Source organism: Bacillus rossius, assembly GCF_032445375.1.
Source record: "Bacillus rossius redtenbacheri isolate Brsri chromosome 9 unlocalized genomic scaffold, Brsri_v3 Brsri_v3_scf9_2, whole genome shotgun sequence".
Taxonomy (NCBI): domain Eukaryota; kingdom Metazoa; phylum Arthropoda; class Insecta; order Phasmatodea; family Bacillidae; genus Bacillus; species Bacillus rossius.
In genome coordinates this window covers 25,930,215-25,950,388 of record NW_026962013.1, presented here as the reverse complement: position 1 = coordinate 25,950,388, position 20,174 = coordinate 25,930,215, and the positions used below count along the sequence as shown (strand labels likewise).

Genomic DNA, 20,174 nt, shown 5'->3' with positions numbered 1-20,174 from the left:
GAAGAATTTTGTGTGATTTTTCGAGAGTATTTTAATTCTTTATACAGTTCTAAGATGCTTTAGGTTAATTAATACCTGGGAAGTTCCATGAGAATGTGGACATGGTGGGAAAAAATTAAAAGTGTAGTTATTAACAAACTTTAACCAATACTGAAAGCTAAAACTCTGTACTTTTAAATTCAACATCACTTTTATTCCATGAGAATGTGGACATGGTGGGAAAAAATTAAAAGTGTAGTTATTAACAAACTTTAACCAATACTGAAAGCTAAAACTCTGTACTTTTAAATTCAACATCACTTTTATTTTCAGAAAAGTGCTGGAATAAAAAAAATGCATATAGAATCACAGAAAAAAAATTATTTTTAGGTTTGAAACATGCAGATTTTTCAACTAAAAATATTTCATTAAAGGTCCATACAAAGATTCAATAGGTACCTATTTATGAGAAACATTACAATTATCTTAATTCAACACAAGCCAGTAGGTGAAAACAAATTTTTTAATAAATAATGTTTCTAAAATAATTATGTTCAAATGACTGCGTTCTGTCATTCCGGTACCTGGAAAAACATATTTTTTCCCATGAAAACTAACAGAAATTTTATGCGAAGTTAAAAACAGGCAAGTAAATATAGTTTAGTGTATAATTAAATATACTTAAAGCAAATACTGAGATATTCATTTCAAATGCACATTTTTAATATGGTAACGGAATGATCATAGGCCTTACTTTGTTACAATTTTATTTTGTTGTTTGTTATATAGTTAATTGTTAGAGACATATTTGTATGCTCTAGGTACTGATATCAATGTTAAATATGGGAAATGTACCTAATGATCAAAGAAAAGGCGGGAAAGCAGTTATAACAAGAAAACTTTACAGACAATTAGCTAGGTACTTGGCACTCAGAACCTAGAGAGAATTCAGAGAAAGCAAGTAAGTATTTACTTTCATTTCAATAAATAAGGTAATATAAGCTCATTTAATTATTCTGAAAGCAGGAAATTCTTTTTATTTACTGGTAATTACCACATAACCTCAATGTTTATTTTCAAGTAGCCTAAAAAACTTTATTTCCTTGTTGCAGAGGGTGCCATGCCTCTCACAGCAGCTGAGAAGATGAAGCGGGTACCGGCAATTATTGAAGGAGAAAGGCTTGGGTGATGAAATTAAGAAAAAAAGATAAAAAAAAGCGCAGAAGTTTGACTTCTGCTCAGCTGAAGGTGCTGAGAAAAAAAGAGACAATTAATCAGAAGAAATGTAGAAGTAAGCTGGGAAACGTAGTAGAAGAAACTATTAATGATCCCCACAACAGTAGTGCTACCAGTCCATATAAATCATGGGCAACAATACAGAAAGCTGTTAAACGTGTGGCTACTCATTTACCTAATAGTCCAAGTAAGTGCAAAAAAGTTGTCTCCGAGCTTGCAGTTGCTTATGGACTTTTGACTAACACATCTTACAGGAGAAATAAAATTGAGCGTTTACAACCGGGTACAGAGGAATCTGTTACTGCATTTTATGTTCTAGATGACATTTCATGGCAATCTCCAGGAATGAAAGATTATGTGATTGTTATAGCTAAAACTTGTGAAAAAAGTAAAGTTCAGAAGAGGTTCATGATCATGACTTTAAAAGAAGATTATGCCTCATACGAAAGAGAGTTTCCAAACATGCCAGTGCAACTGGCCAAGTTTTGTGCTTTGCGACCCCAGTTTGTGTGTACCGTACAAGAAACACCACACAGTGTTTGTCTGTGCCATTATCATGAAAATATGAAGTTGCTGTTATAAGCAATAAGTGAGAAACTTCCACAAGTTGGTATTACATATCATGATTTTAATTAACTCTTTAGTGTGTAGTCAGGAGAATGAAGACTGTATGTTGTCGAAGTGTGAGAAATGTGCAAATATACTTCTTAAAGTGTCGCGGTTGACACTCCCGGTGTCACACCACCAAAAGTTAGACACCCGTCTGGGAACAGCCTTCAACACTCCAATCTTGTTTATCTTTTTTAAGTTATTATTTTGCACGCTGCTCCAAAAAACGAGTGCCCCAAAATTCATAAATAAATTATTCCAAAGGTTTTCAGAAAAGGAAGAGATCAGATTAATAGCATTTAAAATGAAAAGAACGTAATTACTCGAAATGTGAAAAACTTTAATAAGACCATTTGCGCATGAGCATGGTAAGGAATTTAAGTTACCACCAACTATCAAAAAAATTACAATTATATCTAAAACCATTTGCCCTATAAAGTTATAGAGGCTTTTAATATAGCCACGTTTTAATATATACCAATAAATAATAAATACTGCAATAAACGCATAAATAAATTCAGACATTGATACCAAAACCGTTCTAAAAAAAATATATATATGTATAAATAATAAATTACAATACTATTCAAGTAAAAGTTAGTAAAAATTAATGTCTCTCTAAAACATCTTGATTACACCCGGGTGAATTTATTTTACGGCGCTTCATGGCATGCTTGATGGAAGGTTCGGTAAAAATGAGTACGAGGACGCAACATACACTCGACGTGGTAATTAGGGTCTTTTGGCAAAAATCATTTTTAAATTGTTCACTGTTATGGTGGGCAAAGTTTATATCAACGCCCCGCGGTTACAGGGGCAAAAGTTCGGAGCCGGAATCACTTACTTGGATTAAACGTTGTACGTCGCATCCCACCCCGGACCTCCTGGCCCGGAGTTTAGCCGGCTGCACTTTAGCACACATGCTAAATGCTTCATTAACGAAAAAAGTAGCGTAGACTTTTCATCCTCTTGGCAGCACCCGCCACAATCTAAGTATTTGCCGAAGTTCAATAAACGTCAGCTGATTTATGTTAAAAAATATTCACGAGTCCCCGCCGGCCCAATACCACGAGCCATCACCCGCGCTCGTCGCGCCCGAAGCGCATACACGTCCACCACGGCGATCAGCTGACGACTCCTTCATACAGCTCATTCCGTCCCTCTTGACGTATTTTCCTCCACCACCTTATTGCCTTGGAACAGTCCATTTCAATCTTCACGGGGGGGAGGGTCGTACACCGTATTATGATTCAAAGTCCAAAACGATATAATTAAATATCAAGAAACTAAACCATTTAAAAAAACATAATATAAAAACATATTTAAAAATAAGATTAACAAAACTTATAAAAGACCAATACTTATAAAAAAAGAAAAAGGGCAAATACTAAAACTAAAATTACGTCACAGCCATAATTCAACATTAATTAAAATAAATATAAAATCAAGAGGCCATGCCACCTATGGCCACAAATCTCCCCGGCCAAAAAAATCTAAAAATAGTAACTAAAATACATAATCTTACAACTACCTATGTTCCACGTAAGTCTAGAACACTTAAAGCAACATATAATAAGGCAAGTATGAAAATTAGAGAATAGAAACAGTCTCAACAGTCTCAAGGCACAATTAAGATGCTTCACAAGATAGAACAACACGTAATTAGAACACACTCGTGGAACAGGTACAACTATGGAAAACTTAAATCAGTAAACTAAACAAAATTTAATAAACTTTTCCTAAACTTACATACTCATTACGAAAAACTAGGTATTATCTAGTTTAAGTAGCTATCCAACCAGATAACCTTATTTGTTATTTTGGTCATCCACTTTTTCTACGCCCTCTTTATTATTCAACCATTTAAAACACCTATTTTTTAAATGCCCTCTTTTCCCACAAAATTCACATTTGATAATTTTCAATTTCTCATGACATTCTCTCGCTAAGTGTCCTAACTTATCACACTTAAAGCATTTAACATAGTTTTTTATAACTATTCCTATCGCCTCCATCCCTGGGCCTTTGCGCGTGTTCTCGTCCATTAGACGTCTTGCTACTACCAAGACCTTCATACTCTTCCTGCGCACTCTTTACATTATCTACTTCTATAGCCCAACCAGCTAATTCATTAACATCTTTGGGTATCTCAATAAATGAACACTCCCTTCTCACTTGGGGACACATGTTCTCCATTATTAAACTAATAAGCTCCTTCTCTGACAGCTTTACCCCAAAAATCTTAACATGCCGTAAAATATCTTGTACAAAATTACTCGTGCTTTCAAGCGGCCTCTGAAACCGCCACACGTATTTATGAAGCCACATCTGCTTTGCCCGCCGGGAACACAAATTCTCCCACAACATCTCCTTTATTTTCTCCCAACTCCAATTATCAGATAATCCCTTAGCTAATATTTCACGTGCCACGCCTGAACATTTTCCCATCACACATTTAATCAAGTTGTGATCTTTAATTACAAATTGAGAATCTTTTAATTGCTCAATCGCTAGGCAAAATTCAATAAATTCCTCCGCACGTCCAGAAGTCAATCCCGGGATATGATCAATACTTTCTAAAAAACATTTTTTCTCTACGTGAAAAACTAGGTCCTTTTCCCCTACGCTTTCCCCATTATCTTCACCAACTTTACCGCCCTTAATGTGATTGCTCAATTTCTTTCTTAACATATCGATATCCTCGTCTTCACTAAAAGCTACCCCAGCCGCCTTCAAATTTACTGCCACCTTCTCCTTACGGAGTTTGTAAATCCAGGAGGTCGCCATGCTCATACCCAAAATAGTCGCAAATACTATTAAAAATCTGCTCTTCCCAGCAGAGTGGCGCACTTTGTCGCGGTTGACACTCCCGGTGTCACACCACCACAAGTTAGACACCCGTCTGGGAACAGCCTTCAACACTCCAATCTTGTTTATCTTTTTTAAGTTATTATTTTGCACGCTGCTCCAAAAAACGAGTGCCCCAAAATTCATAAATAAATTATTCCAAAGGTTTTTAGAAAAGGAAGAGATCAGATTAATAGCATTTAAAATGAAAAGAACGTAATTACTCGAAATGTGAAAAACTTTAATGAGACCATTTGCGCATGAGCATGGTAAGGAATTTAAGTTACCACCAACTATCAAAAAAATTACAATTATATCTAAAACCATTTGCCCTATAAAGTTATAGAGGCTTTTAATATAGCCACGTTTTAATATATACCAATAAATAATAAATACTGCAATAAACGCATAAATAAATTCAGACATTGATACCAAAACCGTTCTAAAAAAAATATATATATGTATAAATAATAAATTACAATACTATTCAAGTAAAAGTTAGTAAAAATTAATGTCTCTCTAAAACATCTTGATTACACCCGGGTGAATTTATTTTACGGCGCTTCATGGCATGCTTGATGGAAGGTTCGGTAAAAATGAGTACGAGGACGCAACATACACTCGACGTGGTAATTAGGGTCTTTTGGCAAAAATCATTTTTAAATTGTTCACTGTTATGGTGGGCAAAGTTTATATCAACGCCCCGGGGTTACAGGGGCAAAAGTTCAGAGCCGGAATCACTTACTTGGATTAAACGTTGTACGTCGCATCCCACCCCGGACCTCCTGGCCCGGAGTTTAGCCGGCTGCACTTTAGCACACATGCTAAATGCTTCATTAACGAAAAAAGTAGCGTAGACTTTTCATCCTCTTGGCAGCACCCGCCACAATCTAAGTATTTGCCGAAGTTCAATAAACGTCAGCTGATTTATGTTAAAAAATATTCACGAGTCCCCGCCGGCCCAATACCACGAGCCATCACCCGCGCTCGTCGCGCCCGAAGCGCATACACGTCCACCACGGCGATCAGCTGACGACTCCTTCATACAGCTCATTCCGTCCCTCTTGACGTATTTTCCTCCACCACCTTATTGCCTTGGAACAGTCCATTTCAATCTTCACGGGGGGGAGGGTCGTACACCGTATTATGATTCAAAGTCCAAAACGATATAATTAAATATCAAGAAACTAAACCATTTAAAAAAACATAATATAAAAACATATTTAAAAATAAGATTAACAAAACTTATAAAAGACCAATACTTATAAAAAAAGAAAAAGGGCAAATACTAAAACTAAAATTACGTCACAGCCATAATTCAACATTAATTAAAATAAATATAAAATCAAGAGGCCATGCCACCTATGGCCACAAAAGATAAGTACTCTTTAGATGAAGAATTGCTATAGTAAGTGGTTAGGTGGGATCATTGGAAGACAATGAATCAACGCGTAACCTTGATTGAAAAACTAGGAACGGTTGATCAGAGTCTTGATGTTCTCTCCAATTTACTACCCCATTTCTTACAACATACGTTCCAGCAGTCAAAATATTTTGAACAAAAGAAGAATTCAGCAAGTGAAAGGGACATTTTAGTGTAAGTGGACTTTGCAGAAAACTACACTGTTCAGCAGCAGAATGAAATTCAGAGTGCTCATTAGTCAAAGGCACAAATCACAATCTTTACAGCATATGTTTGGAACTCAGAAAATAGTGGAAACTCCATTGTTTTTGTTAGTGATGACCTTGATCACTGTAAGCATTCTGTGCATTCTTTCTTAGATTAAATAATGAAGTACATTATTTCTGCTAACCCATGTGTAGAAACTGTAACATTCTTTGTTGATAGAGCTGCCAGGTAATTTATGCAGTGCGTAAATATGTAGTTAGGCAGTATTTGCGAAAAAAAATGCTAAAAATCCGAAAATACTTTTATTCTATGCTCTTTCACTTCCTCTTTTCAAAACAACCGGCGGAGATAAGAAATTCCAAATACTTTAGGAGATATCGAATTTTTTAATTTGGCAATACTGTACAAGACCTGTGCAACCATTCGACCGTCGCAATTTTTGTTATTTTGCCGTGTTTTCGTGAATGCGTAATTAATAAAATGGTTGATTAGGTCAGTTCAGTTACATTTTTAATACTTTAAAACTAAGCGGACATTAAAAATAATGTGAATTAATTTTAATGGACCAAAAAAACCGGGACAGAGGATGAACAGTAAACTAAAATGTTAGATTAGGTCAGGTCAGTTACATTATAAATACTTTCAAACTAAGGTGATATTAAAAATAATGTGAATTAATTTTAATTATTCTTTAGTTTTAAATTATTTATAATGTAACTGACCTGACCTAACCAACCGGGACAAAGGATGGACAGTAGGAACTCACGTAATTTTTTTTTTTTACTTATTACTTGCGCAACATTATTCAAATAACAAATAAGGCTTTAAAATTAGAAACGTTAAAAACTCACCTAAGTTGGAGGCGGTAATTAAACACCGTTTTAAACAATAAATGAACTAAATAATCACGTATTGGTTCATTTGAATTCTGGCCTATCACGAACAATCACGTGACATCACTATCCAATAAAAAAATAGATACTCGTAAACAAGAAACAATATTAAACGCCACATGAATGCACTGGTATTGTGATGAAATTTAAAAATTTGATATCTCCTAAAGTATTTGGAATTTCTTATCTCCACCGCTTTTAATGAAAAGAAGAAGTTAAAGAGCATATAATAAAGGTATTTTCGGATTTTTAAAATTTTTTTTCGCAAATACCGCTCAACTACATATTTACCATGCAGCGTTTCTATTTTGCAATTTGACATTTTTTAAAGAACGCTATGGGGTAACAGTCTCTTGGCACTTCTTTGCCACCTCCCATGGAAAAGGAGTTGTCGATGGGATTGGTGGAACCATTAAATGTGCAGTATGGACAGCCTGCAAAGTTGGTCTACATGCAGTCAGAAGGCAGTGTACTTTGCAAGCATTGCACGTGAACGATGCCATGGAATACATATTTTGTATGTTTCTAGCCTTCAAATATCTGAGCATAAGGATGAATAGGATCATATGTGGACTGAAATAATTCCAGTAGGACAGACCAAAAATATCCGTGCTGTGATACCCATTGCTCCGTTCATAATTGCACATCGGCACTATTTATTATCATCCCAGAAATTGATTCATCATTTCAAAATACAATCTTTAACAAATCTGAATATTGCACAGGAACCGGAAAATCATCCAGAGCTATTCCAAGGAGATTTTGCTTTGGTATCCTATGCTGGAAAAAGCACTTTTTTTTGTGTACCAGGTTACTGATACTGATACAGAAACATATGAAATCTCATTTCTAAGAAAAAGTGACGAATTCGGGAACATCTTGGCATTTCCAGCTAAAGAAGATAAATGTTGGGTAGAAGCAGATCGAATTGTTATAAAACTTCTGTCACCTACTATCGATCAGAGAAATAAATACCATTTTGCTTGCCCTGTCACTACAGCAGAATGAAGTTGTCATTCCGTTACCAAATAATGTCATTCCGTTACTGTTTTGTTTATTTTTGTATACTGTCATTAAGGGTATGAAACATTTAATGAATATGTAATTTTGTTCCTCTTTATTTTCTTTCTATTATTTAATTTTTGTATGAGTTAGTATCCAGTTAGTAAGCTGAATTATTATTGTATTGTATGGGAGAACAAAATGCATGTCCAAAATGTCATTCCGTTACTGCAGCTGTTTTGTATATAGCCACAGTTCTGCTAATAACTAATAAATTGTAAAATGCTTAAAAATTAATTTTTCCACTTCCGTTGAGAAACTAGAGTAACTATCCTCACTTTAATTTTCTAGTGGTTCAAATCAATGTTTAATTACAATGTAAAGATAATTCAAAACTATCATTCCGTTATTCATGGAACTTCCCACCTGTTATTATTATTGGTTTAATATAAGTAATTTTTTTTTTGTTTATCTAAGTAAATTGATTAGAGAATGTCCTACCTATATAGTGTTGGTTTTCTTGACGATGATAAAGAATCAAAAGAGGTGGTCATAGAAAAAAGTCATCAAGTTATTCAGATGAGGAACCTTTAAGTAGGTTTTTTAAAAGATAAGTTACAGTAAAAATCAGTTATAATGGTTAGAAGGGGTGAAGGGTAAGATACATAGGCCATCAGTGATGATGAAGGAGCTGGGGTGGGACACTCTACACAGAAGGAGAAAATAGAGGGATTGGTGAAGTTTCTTAGTTTGACAATTGGTGAGGGGGGCTGGGGGATGCTGAGAGACAGTTTGAACAGAGGGGTGAATAGAGAGAGGCAGGATCATGGGTGGAAGATTCAAAGAGAGTGGAGTAGAACAGAAATAGGGAGGCAAGTATTACTGGTGGGGAAAGGAAGTGAGTGGAATAGGATTGAGGGAAAGATCCTGGATGTCAGAAGAGGAAAGGACTTGAGGAAGAGGCTTTGGAAATTGGGCGAGTAGAGGGAGGACTCCTTGCCACTGGGTGGAAGCCCTATCACAAGTGTAACAATCAATCAATCACCCGATACACACAATTTTGTGTAGACTAAATATTTTTGGGGTAAGCCATGTGTTTATTAAGTTGTTTAAAAGGTCAGCAAGGGTTGATGGGTGGAATGAAGAGAAATGTATCTCTTATTATCGTACATTAAGAGGTTCAGCATTTCAGTGGTATGACAGTTTTGAGAACCCTTTAGAAAATTTGAAAAACTTTGAAGAGCTAGCTAATGCATTAAGGTCAGAATTTGTACGAGTAGGCCATGTAGAAGACCTAGAACTGAGATTACAATCTAGAGTACAGAATATTAGGGAACCATTCTAATCTTTTGTATATACTTTTGTGTGCTAGACTTGACGCAAAGATGTCTGAATCCTCTAAACTTAGATATCTGTTAAGAGAAATAAAACCAGAAATTGTTGAAAAAGTTATGCTTTTCCCCAAACAGAACTGTTGAATAGCTGTTAGAAAACTTTTGAGGTTACAAATGTTGAGAGCATGAAGCCATTTTACACTTGAAACTAGATGTAATGGTGTTTCTGGACTCCGTTATGATCTCTGGAAATGTTTTTTATAGGTGCAGTTTCATTTCAAATCTGTAGTTTCACCTTGCTTCAAGTGATTGTTTTGTGATTATTGTTTTGTGTTTATGGTTCAATTTTCAGCTGGTTCATTTGAAGTCTTAATGCATTGACATGGTGGTTTTCTTTTCTCCTTGGAAAGAACATGATTAATTAACAATCGTCTTTAAGCATGTTACAGAACCCCTGTCGTGAATGCACTACAAGGATGAAGTCCATGATCGGGTGGAGCTTGCTGGTGATGATGTACTTTGGTGGCGACATTTCATCGCAGCATTTACACCCCAGGGCATTTGGAATAATCGCAGGCGCCCACTTCGAGCCGATACAATTGGTGACGCTATATACTTTGTCCGTACCTTTAAATTTTAAAATTTCTTGGCCTTCACAATTGACTGATATACAAGAAGGAATCAGAATGCTGAGTTTGAGTCAAACGAATGGTTCATAAGATTGGTGCAGTATTATTAAAGAGCTTAAACATGCAATTACATTTGCTGATATGCTAAGTTAAATGAACCTGCTGGAGAAGTCTTTGTCAATAATAGTTGAAGTGAAAAGAGAGGGTTGACATTTTTAGGTAACTTTTTGAACTGGTGTTGTGATGTGGTAATGTCTAATCAGGTTGGAAACTTGTTTCTGAATGAACATCAGGTAACAACATGTCAACATGCTCCGAGCTTTTTAGCTGTTGATGGAGAAATTTTGGTTACTATACAGGGGCGAAATTTGCTAGATTGCCTTCCTTATTATAAAAGTTTATGTTTTGTTCCAAGATTTTCAGGTGACAGCATGGGAAGCAGCCTGTGTCCTAAGTCTCTGTTCTAAGTTTCTGTTCTGCTACGCACCCCCATTACAATATATTTAATTCCTTATTGAACATCAGGTAAAATAATTGTTGACTTCACTCCACAGCTACACTGTTAGAAATTACTGTAAATTTACGGACTTTAAACTAGGAAAACTTCTAAATACACAAAGGGTTCTTCGTAGTTTCAGATAACTGGATATTCATAGAAACTATGATGGATTCCGACTTCCAGAGTTCTGTGTTCTGTTTTAAACAAGGTAAACATGCATATGGAAGTAAAAAAGGTAATTTTGTTGTAGACTTAAAGGAGTTCACGTTAAAAAATAACATGTGTGTGAGTTTTTCAGTACTCGCCAGAGATGTGCAACATTTAACTTCGGTGACTGCAAATTCATGAGTTCTCATGTTGTAAACACACTTAAAATACGAAACCCAGACACAAAATTTAGCAAATAATTCTTTAAAACAATGCCGAGCGTGATAAATATATATGCAAATTGTGTTTTCAACTAAATTTCTTGATGTGAATCAAACTTAGTTGCTGCAATCGCCGCTAGAATTCATTACAAGAGCAGCCATCTCAACTATTGAATCATTTGATTAGCAGACTATAATTTTAAACTATACAATAAAAGGTCTCTGACAAAAGAAAAAAAAAACACTTGAAAAAATACCAAACCACTGCTTTGGATCTGATTTTTGACAAGGAAATTTTTTAAAATACTGCCCATCTTGTTAAAGTTCATTAAACAGTTAATACTACAAAGTTTACTTTTGTCTTTGTAAACTTTGGTTCGTGCCGTCCGTCACAGATGGTAGCGCCGTGGTCAAGCGTGGTTTCCATTCACAAAATTTCTCCTACCAAATGCAGTATACCGAGAGCTAAGATGTTACACATCGAAAAATTTAACTCAAAACCTGTGAATTCACAATAAATACCTGTATCTGATTTTTTTTTCAACAGCTTTTTAAAAAAAATTAAATGCTGACAGGTGTGCAGCCGCCGGTCCCGAAGCAAAGCCCACCTTGCGTGATGGAGGTGTTCATGAGTATGGGGTTGCCGGCCCACGAGACGGGCTCCCCGGCGCTGCTGAAGTTCACAACCAGATGACCGAGGTATTTGGTGTAGGCGCCCGCCTGCACCACCAGGACCTTCCTCCCGTCGTCGTGCTCCACCACGGTGGGGTACGGTCCTCTGGAGACGTCTCCGCCCGGGGGAGTTCCTGCCGACAGACAGGAGCTCCTGGGACTTTCCCGGCCATTTAGTTAAAGTTAAAAAGATGTTTTAGGGAGGTACGTTTAACTGGTATTCTACTGTAACATTATTAATAAGCTTGATGCAATAAAATTAAGATAAATAGTTGAATATTCAATTATCTTTTCTATAGTTTATAAATATTATTCTTGAATAAAACAGATTTTAAATAATAAATAATAATCAGTATTCTCTCAAAAAAAAGTATTTCACAAATGTAAAAATAAACACAGAAATGTGCTGTACAATGTTACAATATCTTTCTTGTAGTATATTACAAACTACTTCTTATCGACAGGTTTCCAAAGGAATCTTTTGTAAACGTACACAATAATTTTTTTCTGTGCACGAGCTGGAGTCACTGCTAACTTCAAGAGGTCACGAAAGTTCGGTGGTTTCATCACTCACCTTCCATCGGGGCGATACGGGGTTAAATTCCCGGCAGGATAAAAACCTGGATTTCTCGTGCATGAGAACCGCAGCTGACTTTGCCGGGTTCTTTTGACAGGGTACTCCCATCTCCCTGATCCAACCATTCATTCCATCTATACTCTAAGCTCATGTCATCAATCCACGTCATCTTAGTAACTGACCTCAATGTCGACATTATCTGTATGTTGATGAAAGTTTGGCATGTGGGTCTCGATCTTGACATGCCAGTCCTGACATGTCGAACCACATTCCAAAACAACATATACACATTGAGATATCCCATCTACTATGTCGATGTCGACACATCGCACAATTGTACATTTAGGAGAAGGAATAAGAATCAGAAAATGCTATCAGGATTTTGGTAGTTTTTAAACCATAACAATTTTCTATAATTTAATTTTCAAATTTAATTTTCTATAAAGAATATAAAAATATTATATATATTTTAATTAAATGCCTGAAGTAAATGGTGACTTGTTTGTTAGAAGTTGTTTCCCTGCAAAGTCATTGGTGTTATGCATTTAATCGGTTTTTGGAAATGATCACAACTGTGTTATAGTCCTTATAAAAAACTATTAAGGTGTGTCCTCTGCCTAACCAAGGGAAAATTTTCAGTGTTAAAATATAACAATTATTTACAGTACATAAACTGTTCAAACCAATATAGTGACTTGGTTTTCTATTTCTCCCCTCTAAGGCTCGGTCTCACACGCCATCATGTTTTTTTAATTTTTTGGCCATTACTTTTTAAAAGTCTAATTTTAAAATTGTAACTTGATACCTCTTTTGCATATTTTGTTCCCTCACAGATATTTTCAGCATATATTCAATCTTTTATTTTAATATATTGGGTTTAAAAATTTGCGTAAGTCTTTGTAATTATTATCAAGTGCGCCACTTTCCACGCCTATTACTTTAAATCTGCTAGAAATATTTGTGACATAGCAACAATTGTAAAGGAAGTATTGAGTTAAAATTTTAAAAATAACCCCTAAGTAAAAGTTTATTACCAAAAGAAAAAAAAAATGTGAGTGAGTCTTTCAGTACTCGCCAGTGATGTGTAAACGCCTAACCTCGGTAGCGAGCAAATTTGTGTGTTATACTTATAATACGAAACTCAGACAATATTAATGTAGGGTTGTTAAAAACAATGCCGTAAAATGTGTACATTTACTAACGCAAATAATTCAATATAATGAAACGGCTCCGATAAAAGTGAAAAAGACTGGGGAAAAAAAAATTTAACCCCGTATTTGGACCTGATTTTTTACAAGGAGTTTTATTAAAATACTTCCCGTTTTGTTAAAATTGATTAAAAAGTTTGTGTTTATTGAACTTTGGTTGGCGCCATCTACCACAGACGGCAGCACTGTTTTTACACAGTTCCGTTTCACGCTAATTCCGTTGCGTTCAGAAAATTGCTCCCACCGAATACTGTGTACCGAGAGCTAAGATGTTAATTAAAAATAAAAAGCCTATAAAGTGTGTGAGACATGGCATTAACTGAAGCAAGTGAATGTGCGACAGGCGACGAACCCGTGAAGAGGAGCGAGTGCGAGTGGCCGCCTACGATGACGTCCAGGTCGGGCACCTTCCTTGCCACCTGCTGGTCGATGTCGTAGCCGGCGTGCGAGAGAGCGATCACCACGTCGACCCCTCGCGCCTTGAGCTCTTCCACCTCGGCGCCCACCGCCTCCGCCTCGTCCAGGAACCTCAGCCGGCCCGTCGCGGCGATCTCCTGCCGTGAGCAGAGAAACCTCTCGTTGACCCGGTGGCGTCGGCGTCTCGTCGGCCAAACCAATTTTCAGGACCAGGAATTTTGGCTTTCACTAGTCTTACACGGGACCGATATTTCCCCGGTACTTTCGGTACTAGGTTTTTTTTTTTTTTTTTAAATATAAATGGTGCAGCAGTCAGGGATTGAAATAGTAATAATTTGTTTTGAACGATTAAACAAGTTTCAGTGACCAAAGTTAAAAATGAAAACATTTTTTTTTACAACTTTTTTTGTAAAAATGATTTAATAACGTGAACAAATCACTCTTGTTCTCAATCTTACTCCCAACCCAACTTTGCAAAGAAAACATTAAAACAAATAATCGTTTTAACGCATGCAAGATCACAGAATTATTAACTCAAAATTAAAATTTCTTCTTTTCATAATCAACTTAAAAGAATATAATATGTATTGTTATTTAAAGAGCACAGGCACTAGCACACACGGCAGTCAGAACACTGACTGATGAATGAGGAGCTGCAGACTTGCTCCTCCCCACCCCCCGAAACCCCCGCAGCGATTGCCTCACCAGAGGAGAGTATCACTTGAAAGGAACCTTAGCACGCAATAAAAATGAAATTTTTTGCTGTCAGTGTCGATTACCTAAAGTACAGAAAGAACAGGAAATTGATTTTAAATTCCCGGTTCTGAACCCTATGAGCAGATCCTTATGCCATCGAGAACCCGTGCGGTAATAATTACAGTAAACTTATGGAATTTTTAATTAAGAACTAACCAGAAATGAACAGAGTTCTTTGAAATCTCGGATAACTCTGTCTTCTTAGAAACTATGCCAAGTTCTGACTCCTAACTACCGACTTATGTGCTACATTGTAAACAAGGTGCACACACATGAGAGAGAAAAAAGCAAAATGCCTTTTTTCTTCCGTGTGTGCATTTACCCTGTTTACAAAGAAACACATAATTAAGTTGTAATACGGCACAGTTTATACGAAGAAACAGTAATCTGAGATAAGGAAGAACTCTTAATTTCTTTCAGGTAAATTCTTCGAGCAGGAAGACATGTTATCACACATTTGCAATGTTTTAATGGGCTAACTATGTTCCAAGTAGCTAGGCAGGTAGCAAAAAAAAAAAATTATAAGAAGCCTTAGCACCTATTAATCAAGCTATTGCAGTTGACACCTTAGCACGAACATCTCACTATTCTCAAATTAAATTCATGAATTCCAGGGCATATAAGTAGGCCTACAGTTAACAACAAATCCTTAAGTATATTTACTTAGCCAAAAAACTGAATTTTTTTTTTTTTTAAATTTTATTTCGGAAGTGCAAAGTAAATAAAATGGTTAGTGATTTTTAGTTAGTAATTATTTAGTATCTGTTTGGATATTATTTAAGAATAAGATAAATTATAATGATTTAAAATGTTAAACTGTGTGAAATTCAGATGTTTAACAGGCCCTTGGACAAACGTTACGCAAAATTTAAATAACCACATTTTATAATACATGTTTATAAATTATCTGAGAGACAAAACGCATAGCAAGCATTGCTCTACTTTTAAATGCGTTACGTTTTCAATTTTTGAACTTCCGTACAGTGAAAGCAAATAACACATTTGACTCAAATTATATATTGAGAATTTTTTATGTTTGTATGAAAAAATATTGAATCTCAAAAAAAAAAGCCTAAGGACAAAGTATTTTTCTGCAGCATGAAAATTTAAAATTTGGAGTAGGTGGCATCTTAAGACTTGTGCATACATACTAATATTATAAAGTTAGTGAGAGTTTTTTTGTTTGTCCGGAATAAATTCAAATACTACTGGACCAATTTCAAGTATTATTTCACTGCTATAAATTATTATAGATGTACATAGGCTATGTTTAGTTTTAGAATATTATTTAAAAATTTATTATAAAATACAGTAGAGTCTTACTAATCCGGATGGATCTAAAAAAAAAAAAAAAAAAAATGGAAAAGAATGTTGTGACAAAGGAAAATAAGAAAATACATTTCTAAGAGAGGGTCCTCTTGCCCTCAGTTGCCGGAAGCCTTACCGCTAGTTTTTCGCTCATCGTCTGTTTTCCAAAAAGTGACTCACTCTGTACCTGCGAGTTGTTTTGTTTTGTTCCCTTCAGTCGATGGTTACTTGTGCTGGTGATAGGTGCTCGTGACAGTTATTTTTATTCAGTGCGAGTGTTGTATTGCGCATTTATTAAGAGCAACGTAATGGTAAGAAAGTGACTGTAACAATGGAGCAAAAAACACCAAGTCTTATTTTGTATTGATGCAGGTGAATCATTAACTAGAATCGCACAAGATTTAGGAGTGGGAAAACAAACTGTTTCTGATTGGAAAAAAAATCAGAAAGAAATTGAAGTTTTTTGCGCCAAAACAGTGAGTAAGGACAGTCTGGGTAACAGAAGCACGTTAAAAAAAAAACCAAAAAGTGAAACTTTAGACGAGGCTTTGTACATTTGGTTTTGCCAACAACGTGAACAAGGTGTTCCGCTGTCGGGCGTAACATTTCAAGCGTTCGCGCTCAAACTCAACGAAAAATTAAATGTAAATTAATTGTAAATTCAATGTATTGTTTTATTTATAAGTTACATACATATGTACATAGTTTCTTAAGTACTTTATAATAAAACACAGTTAATTTTTAAGCATAAAGATTTTTTCTTTAGCCTATAAAACTTGTTTTTGATGCATTTTAAATTTGATTACGGTTAATCTGGACTTTCAGTGATCCGGACAAGTCCGGATTAGCAAGACTCTACTGTACTTCAAAAAAAAACAGTAAACAAATACACCATTTATATGTATATCTTGAAGACATGTATATCACGAAGAAATGAAGTTACACCAAAGAGATAGGGAAGTGCGAAAGTAAATTGAGTTTGTACTAAACTCATTTTCGTTTCCTGTTTTATTCATTTTAATCTTTCCGTGGAATTAAAAAAATGGCCATATCCTATGTTTATTTTAAGATATTTAAAATAATTTATGGTTCTGTTAGATAAAGCAATATTTGTAACTAAAACCAGAGCTCTGCAAGCTTACACTGAGTAAAAAGTTACAGATATAATGTAGTTATAAAATGTAGGCAATAAGGCATACTAATTTTTATTGAAACGTGACATTGTCAATATGCTACTCCCTACTGCATTAGCTATTGTGGCCAGTGTCACAGTGCATTAACTTAGTGAAGTAAATTCAATATCCAATCACAAACTAACATCTGTTTATATAATAAAATAGAATTTTCTAATTCCCATAATAAATCAGGCTTTCCATTTTATTGCCCAAAATAATTGTGATTCCAATTATTTTGATGCATAACTTACACCCTCCAAACCTGTGAAACAGGATAAATTTGCAGGAACAAAACTATTGAAACTATCATTATTTCCATTTAAATTCTCATTTGCGATCACCGTCAACAAATCTCGGGGTCAAAGAAACAAATATGTTGGTGTTGAAATGAGATAAGAATTCTTCTCTAATGGACAACACCTTATGGTCTAAAGTGCTCCCCAAGGCAGGTATGCATCATTGAGGGTTGGGACTGAACAACATTTTAATTGTAAATAATGGAGAAAGTATTTAAAAAACAAATCAGATCATTTGAATTATGTTTGACGGAACAAAGTTTTACAACCACTGCAAATTTTGTCACTGTAGCAAAATTATTTCATTGAAATAATTGAAAATTATAACCCGCCACAAAAATATGGTTGTAGAACTTCATTTAATTAATCAAAATTATTTTTACAATAAAAATGTTGTTCAGTTCCAACTTCAAATACAGCCTTGGGAAGCTTAGACCATAAGTCGTATATGTTTTAAACTTATTTTGTCGCGATGAACCTACAGCCGAAGTCTGTTGGTCGAATTCGGACTCAACTCTATGTATACTGCAGTTAAACATCATTTTTGGAGCTTAATCCAGTTTTTCTGTATCCATCTTTGCAGTCTTATAGACACAGTATTATCTAAATAAATTTTATTTTGAAGAACAGATACATTATTTACATTATTTAGATACAAGTTTTTATGGTGATGATCAAACTAAAATTTGCTTTGTTAAAAAATATTTATGCACCCGTGCGAGGTCATAGTTATAAAACTGTTGCCACTATTGCCCGTAGACAAGCCTGCTTGTGATCCTCTTACGTTGGTTGTGCTGAGGATGAACCCCACGATTCCAATCTTCCTGCCAGCTCTCTCAATGACGATGGACTTGTTGTACAGCCCTTGGAAAGTTGGTTCATCCGAGTCGTCTATGTTGCACACTACCACGGGGAAGTTCACGTTCTTCATGAACGGGACCACACCTTCGATTCCATGGTCGAACTCGTGATTGCCCAAAACCTGAAAAAGCCGTTTCCAAAGAAACTTTTACAGTAATAACGTACATAATCTCACCAGAAACTGATCTTTATGACAGTCTGTAATGCCATGATCAATTTTATAATAAGCAGTGACGCTTGCTTCTTTAAAAGAAAAAATTCTAGTTGAGTACATATTTCATGTAGCGAAACCAAGGAGGTACCATGAAAAAACTAAAAAAAAGCAGATAATTAACTACAAGTATGTAAATAGTAAATTACAATTACACGACAATAAAGCAACGCTGATTCATGAAAAGTTAAAAATGCTTTGTGTTGTCCCGGTACCTCCAATAGTTAGTTATTTGTAAACTGTTCCCTTAATAACTGTGCACATTAATAAGCATAATAAAACAAAATAGAGTCCAATTATTGAATATTTGATTATCTTTTCCATGGGGTTTAAAAAAAAAAAATGCTTGAATGAAATATCAATTAAAATATAATTATGTGCCAATTTTCATTAAAAAAAATACTCAGTACTATCTCCTAAAATGTATTTCATATATGCAAAAATAACCATAACTGTGTGTGGTAACCGGTTTCCAAAGGAATCTCTAGCGAAAGCACGGAAATGTTTTGTTCTGTGCAGATGCGCCGCGGACTGACCAGCGCGTCGTGCGGCAGCATGTTCATGAACCGGGCCGTCACGTTCCAGCGGAACAGCGTGTACCACAGGGTGCCTTGGAACACGTCGCCGGCGTTCAGGAGGACGCTGTTCTCCGGTCGCTCGGCCAGCAGTCGCAGCACCTCCGTGCGGACCCTGGCGATTCCGCCGACGCAGGAGTCCTCCCTGCCCTCGGGGCACGCCCCCGAGCTCCAGCTGGTCTCCTCGAAGCGGGCATGGAAGTCGTTCCAGTGGACGATGGACAGCTCGAACAGCTCGTCGTCCGCAGGCGCTCCTGGAGAGGGCGATCGCGTTTTTTTTAAAGATTCACACGTCTTTGGTCACGTTGTAAAAAAAATGACCAGAGTGAATTTTTACGATGCAACGGAAGTTTCACAGCGAACAAAAAAAAAACGGCATAAAAAATACAAATTTTATATGTGCTTTTAAATCATATAATTTAGTGATTGAAACTGAAAACTGGTCCATATATATTAAAAAAAGCATTTATTTATTGTGAATATTAGTGAAAGCAATTGTGTTTGTAAACATTTTTCAAGTGTGTTTGTGTAAGTAAGGTTATGTTCTCTCGTATGTACAACGATGTCAAGGTTGCTTGTAAGCTTCCAGGGAGTGTTTCTGGAAGGTTTAGTAGTCTCCTGGCCATTTTCAAGGGAGTGTTTGCGAGGTTATGTTCCCGTGTGTAAAATTTATTTGAATTAAAATTATTATTACATTATCATTTAGTAAATACATTTATTAAATAATAAATACTAATTCAGCACATTTATTGATTTTCATTATTAAATAGAATTTATCTTGATTTAATTTTAAATTAAATAATTAAGTTTACACACATGTTTAATTTAATATTGAATACTGAGAATTTATTTAAGTTTTAAAATTTGATTGAATTTATACTTTACCAGCCTTATTTATATTATAATTCCACTCATTTTATGGTTTTATTTCTTTTAACCATTTGCATTTAAAATTAAAGTTAGTTTTTTTTACGCCAAGTAAATGTTACTTCTAATGTGTGAACATAAATTCACGTACCCATTTTTTTAAAGTGCAATTTTGTAGAGCACTACAAGGAGCTATAATTTAGGACTTAACTGCATTTACTCTTG

The 20,174-nt window shown here is 35.4% G+C and overlaps 1 protein-coding gene and 1 long non-coding RNA gene across 4 annotated transcripts in view; one reads left to right on the top strand and one right to left on the bottom strand.

Annotated features, from left to right (window-relative positions):
• Positions 1-20,174, bottom strand: part of LOC134542840 (apyrase) — a 40,763-nt gene that overhangs the window by 15,643 nt on the left and 4,946 nt on the right. For all 3 annotated transcript variants that reach the window (XM_063387404.1, XM_063387405.1, XM_063387406.1), the window contains exons 2-5: positions 19,044-19,336; positions 18,220-18,417; positions 13,836-14,037; positions 11,635-11,832 (exon numbers count right to left, since the gene is read on the bottom strand). In XM_063387404.1, the coding sequence (XP_063243474.1) occupies positions 11,635-11,832; positions 13,836-14,037; positions 18,220-18,417; positions 19,044-19,336 (891 nt within the window). The remainder of the gene's footprint in view (positions 1-11,634; positions 11,833-13,835; positions 14,038-18,219; positions 18,418-19,043; positions 19,337-20,174) is intronic.
• Positions 8,454-19,780, top strand: LOC134542841 (uncharacterized). Its single transcript, XR_010076859.1, has 4 exons — positions 8,454-10,866; positions 11,602-11,902; positions 13,827-14,042; positions 19,027-19,780. It is a non-coding gene; the product is annotated as an uncharacterized LOC134542841 (long non-coding RNA).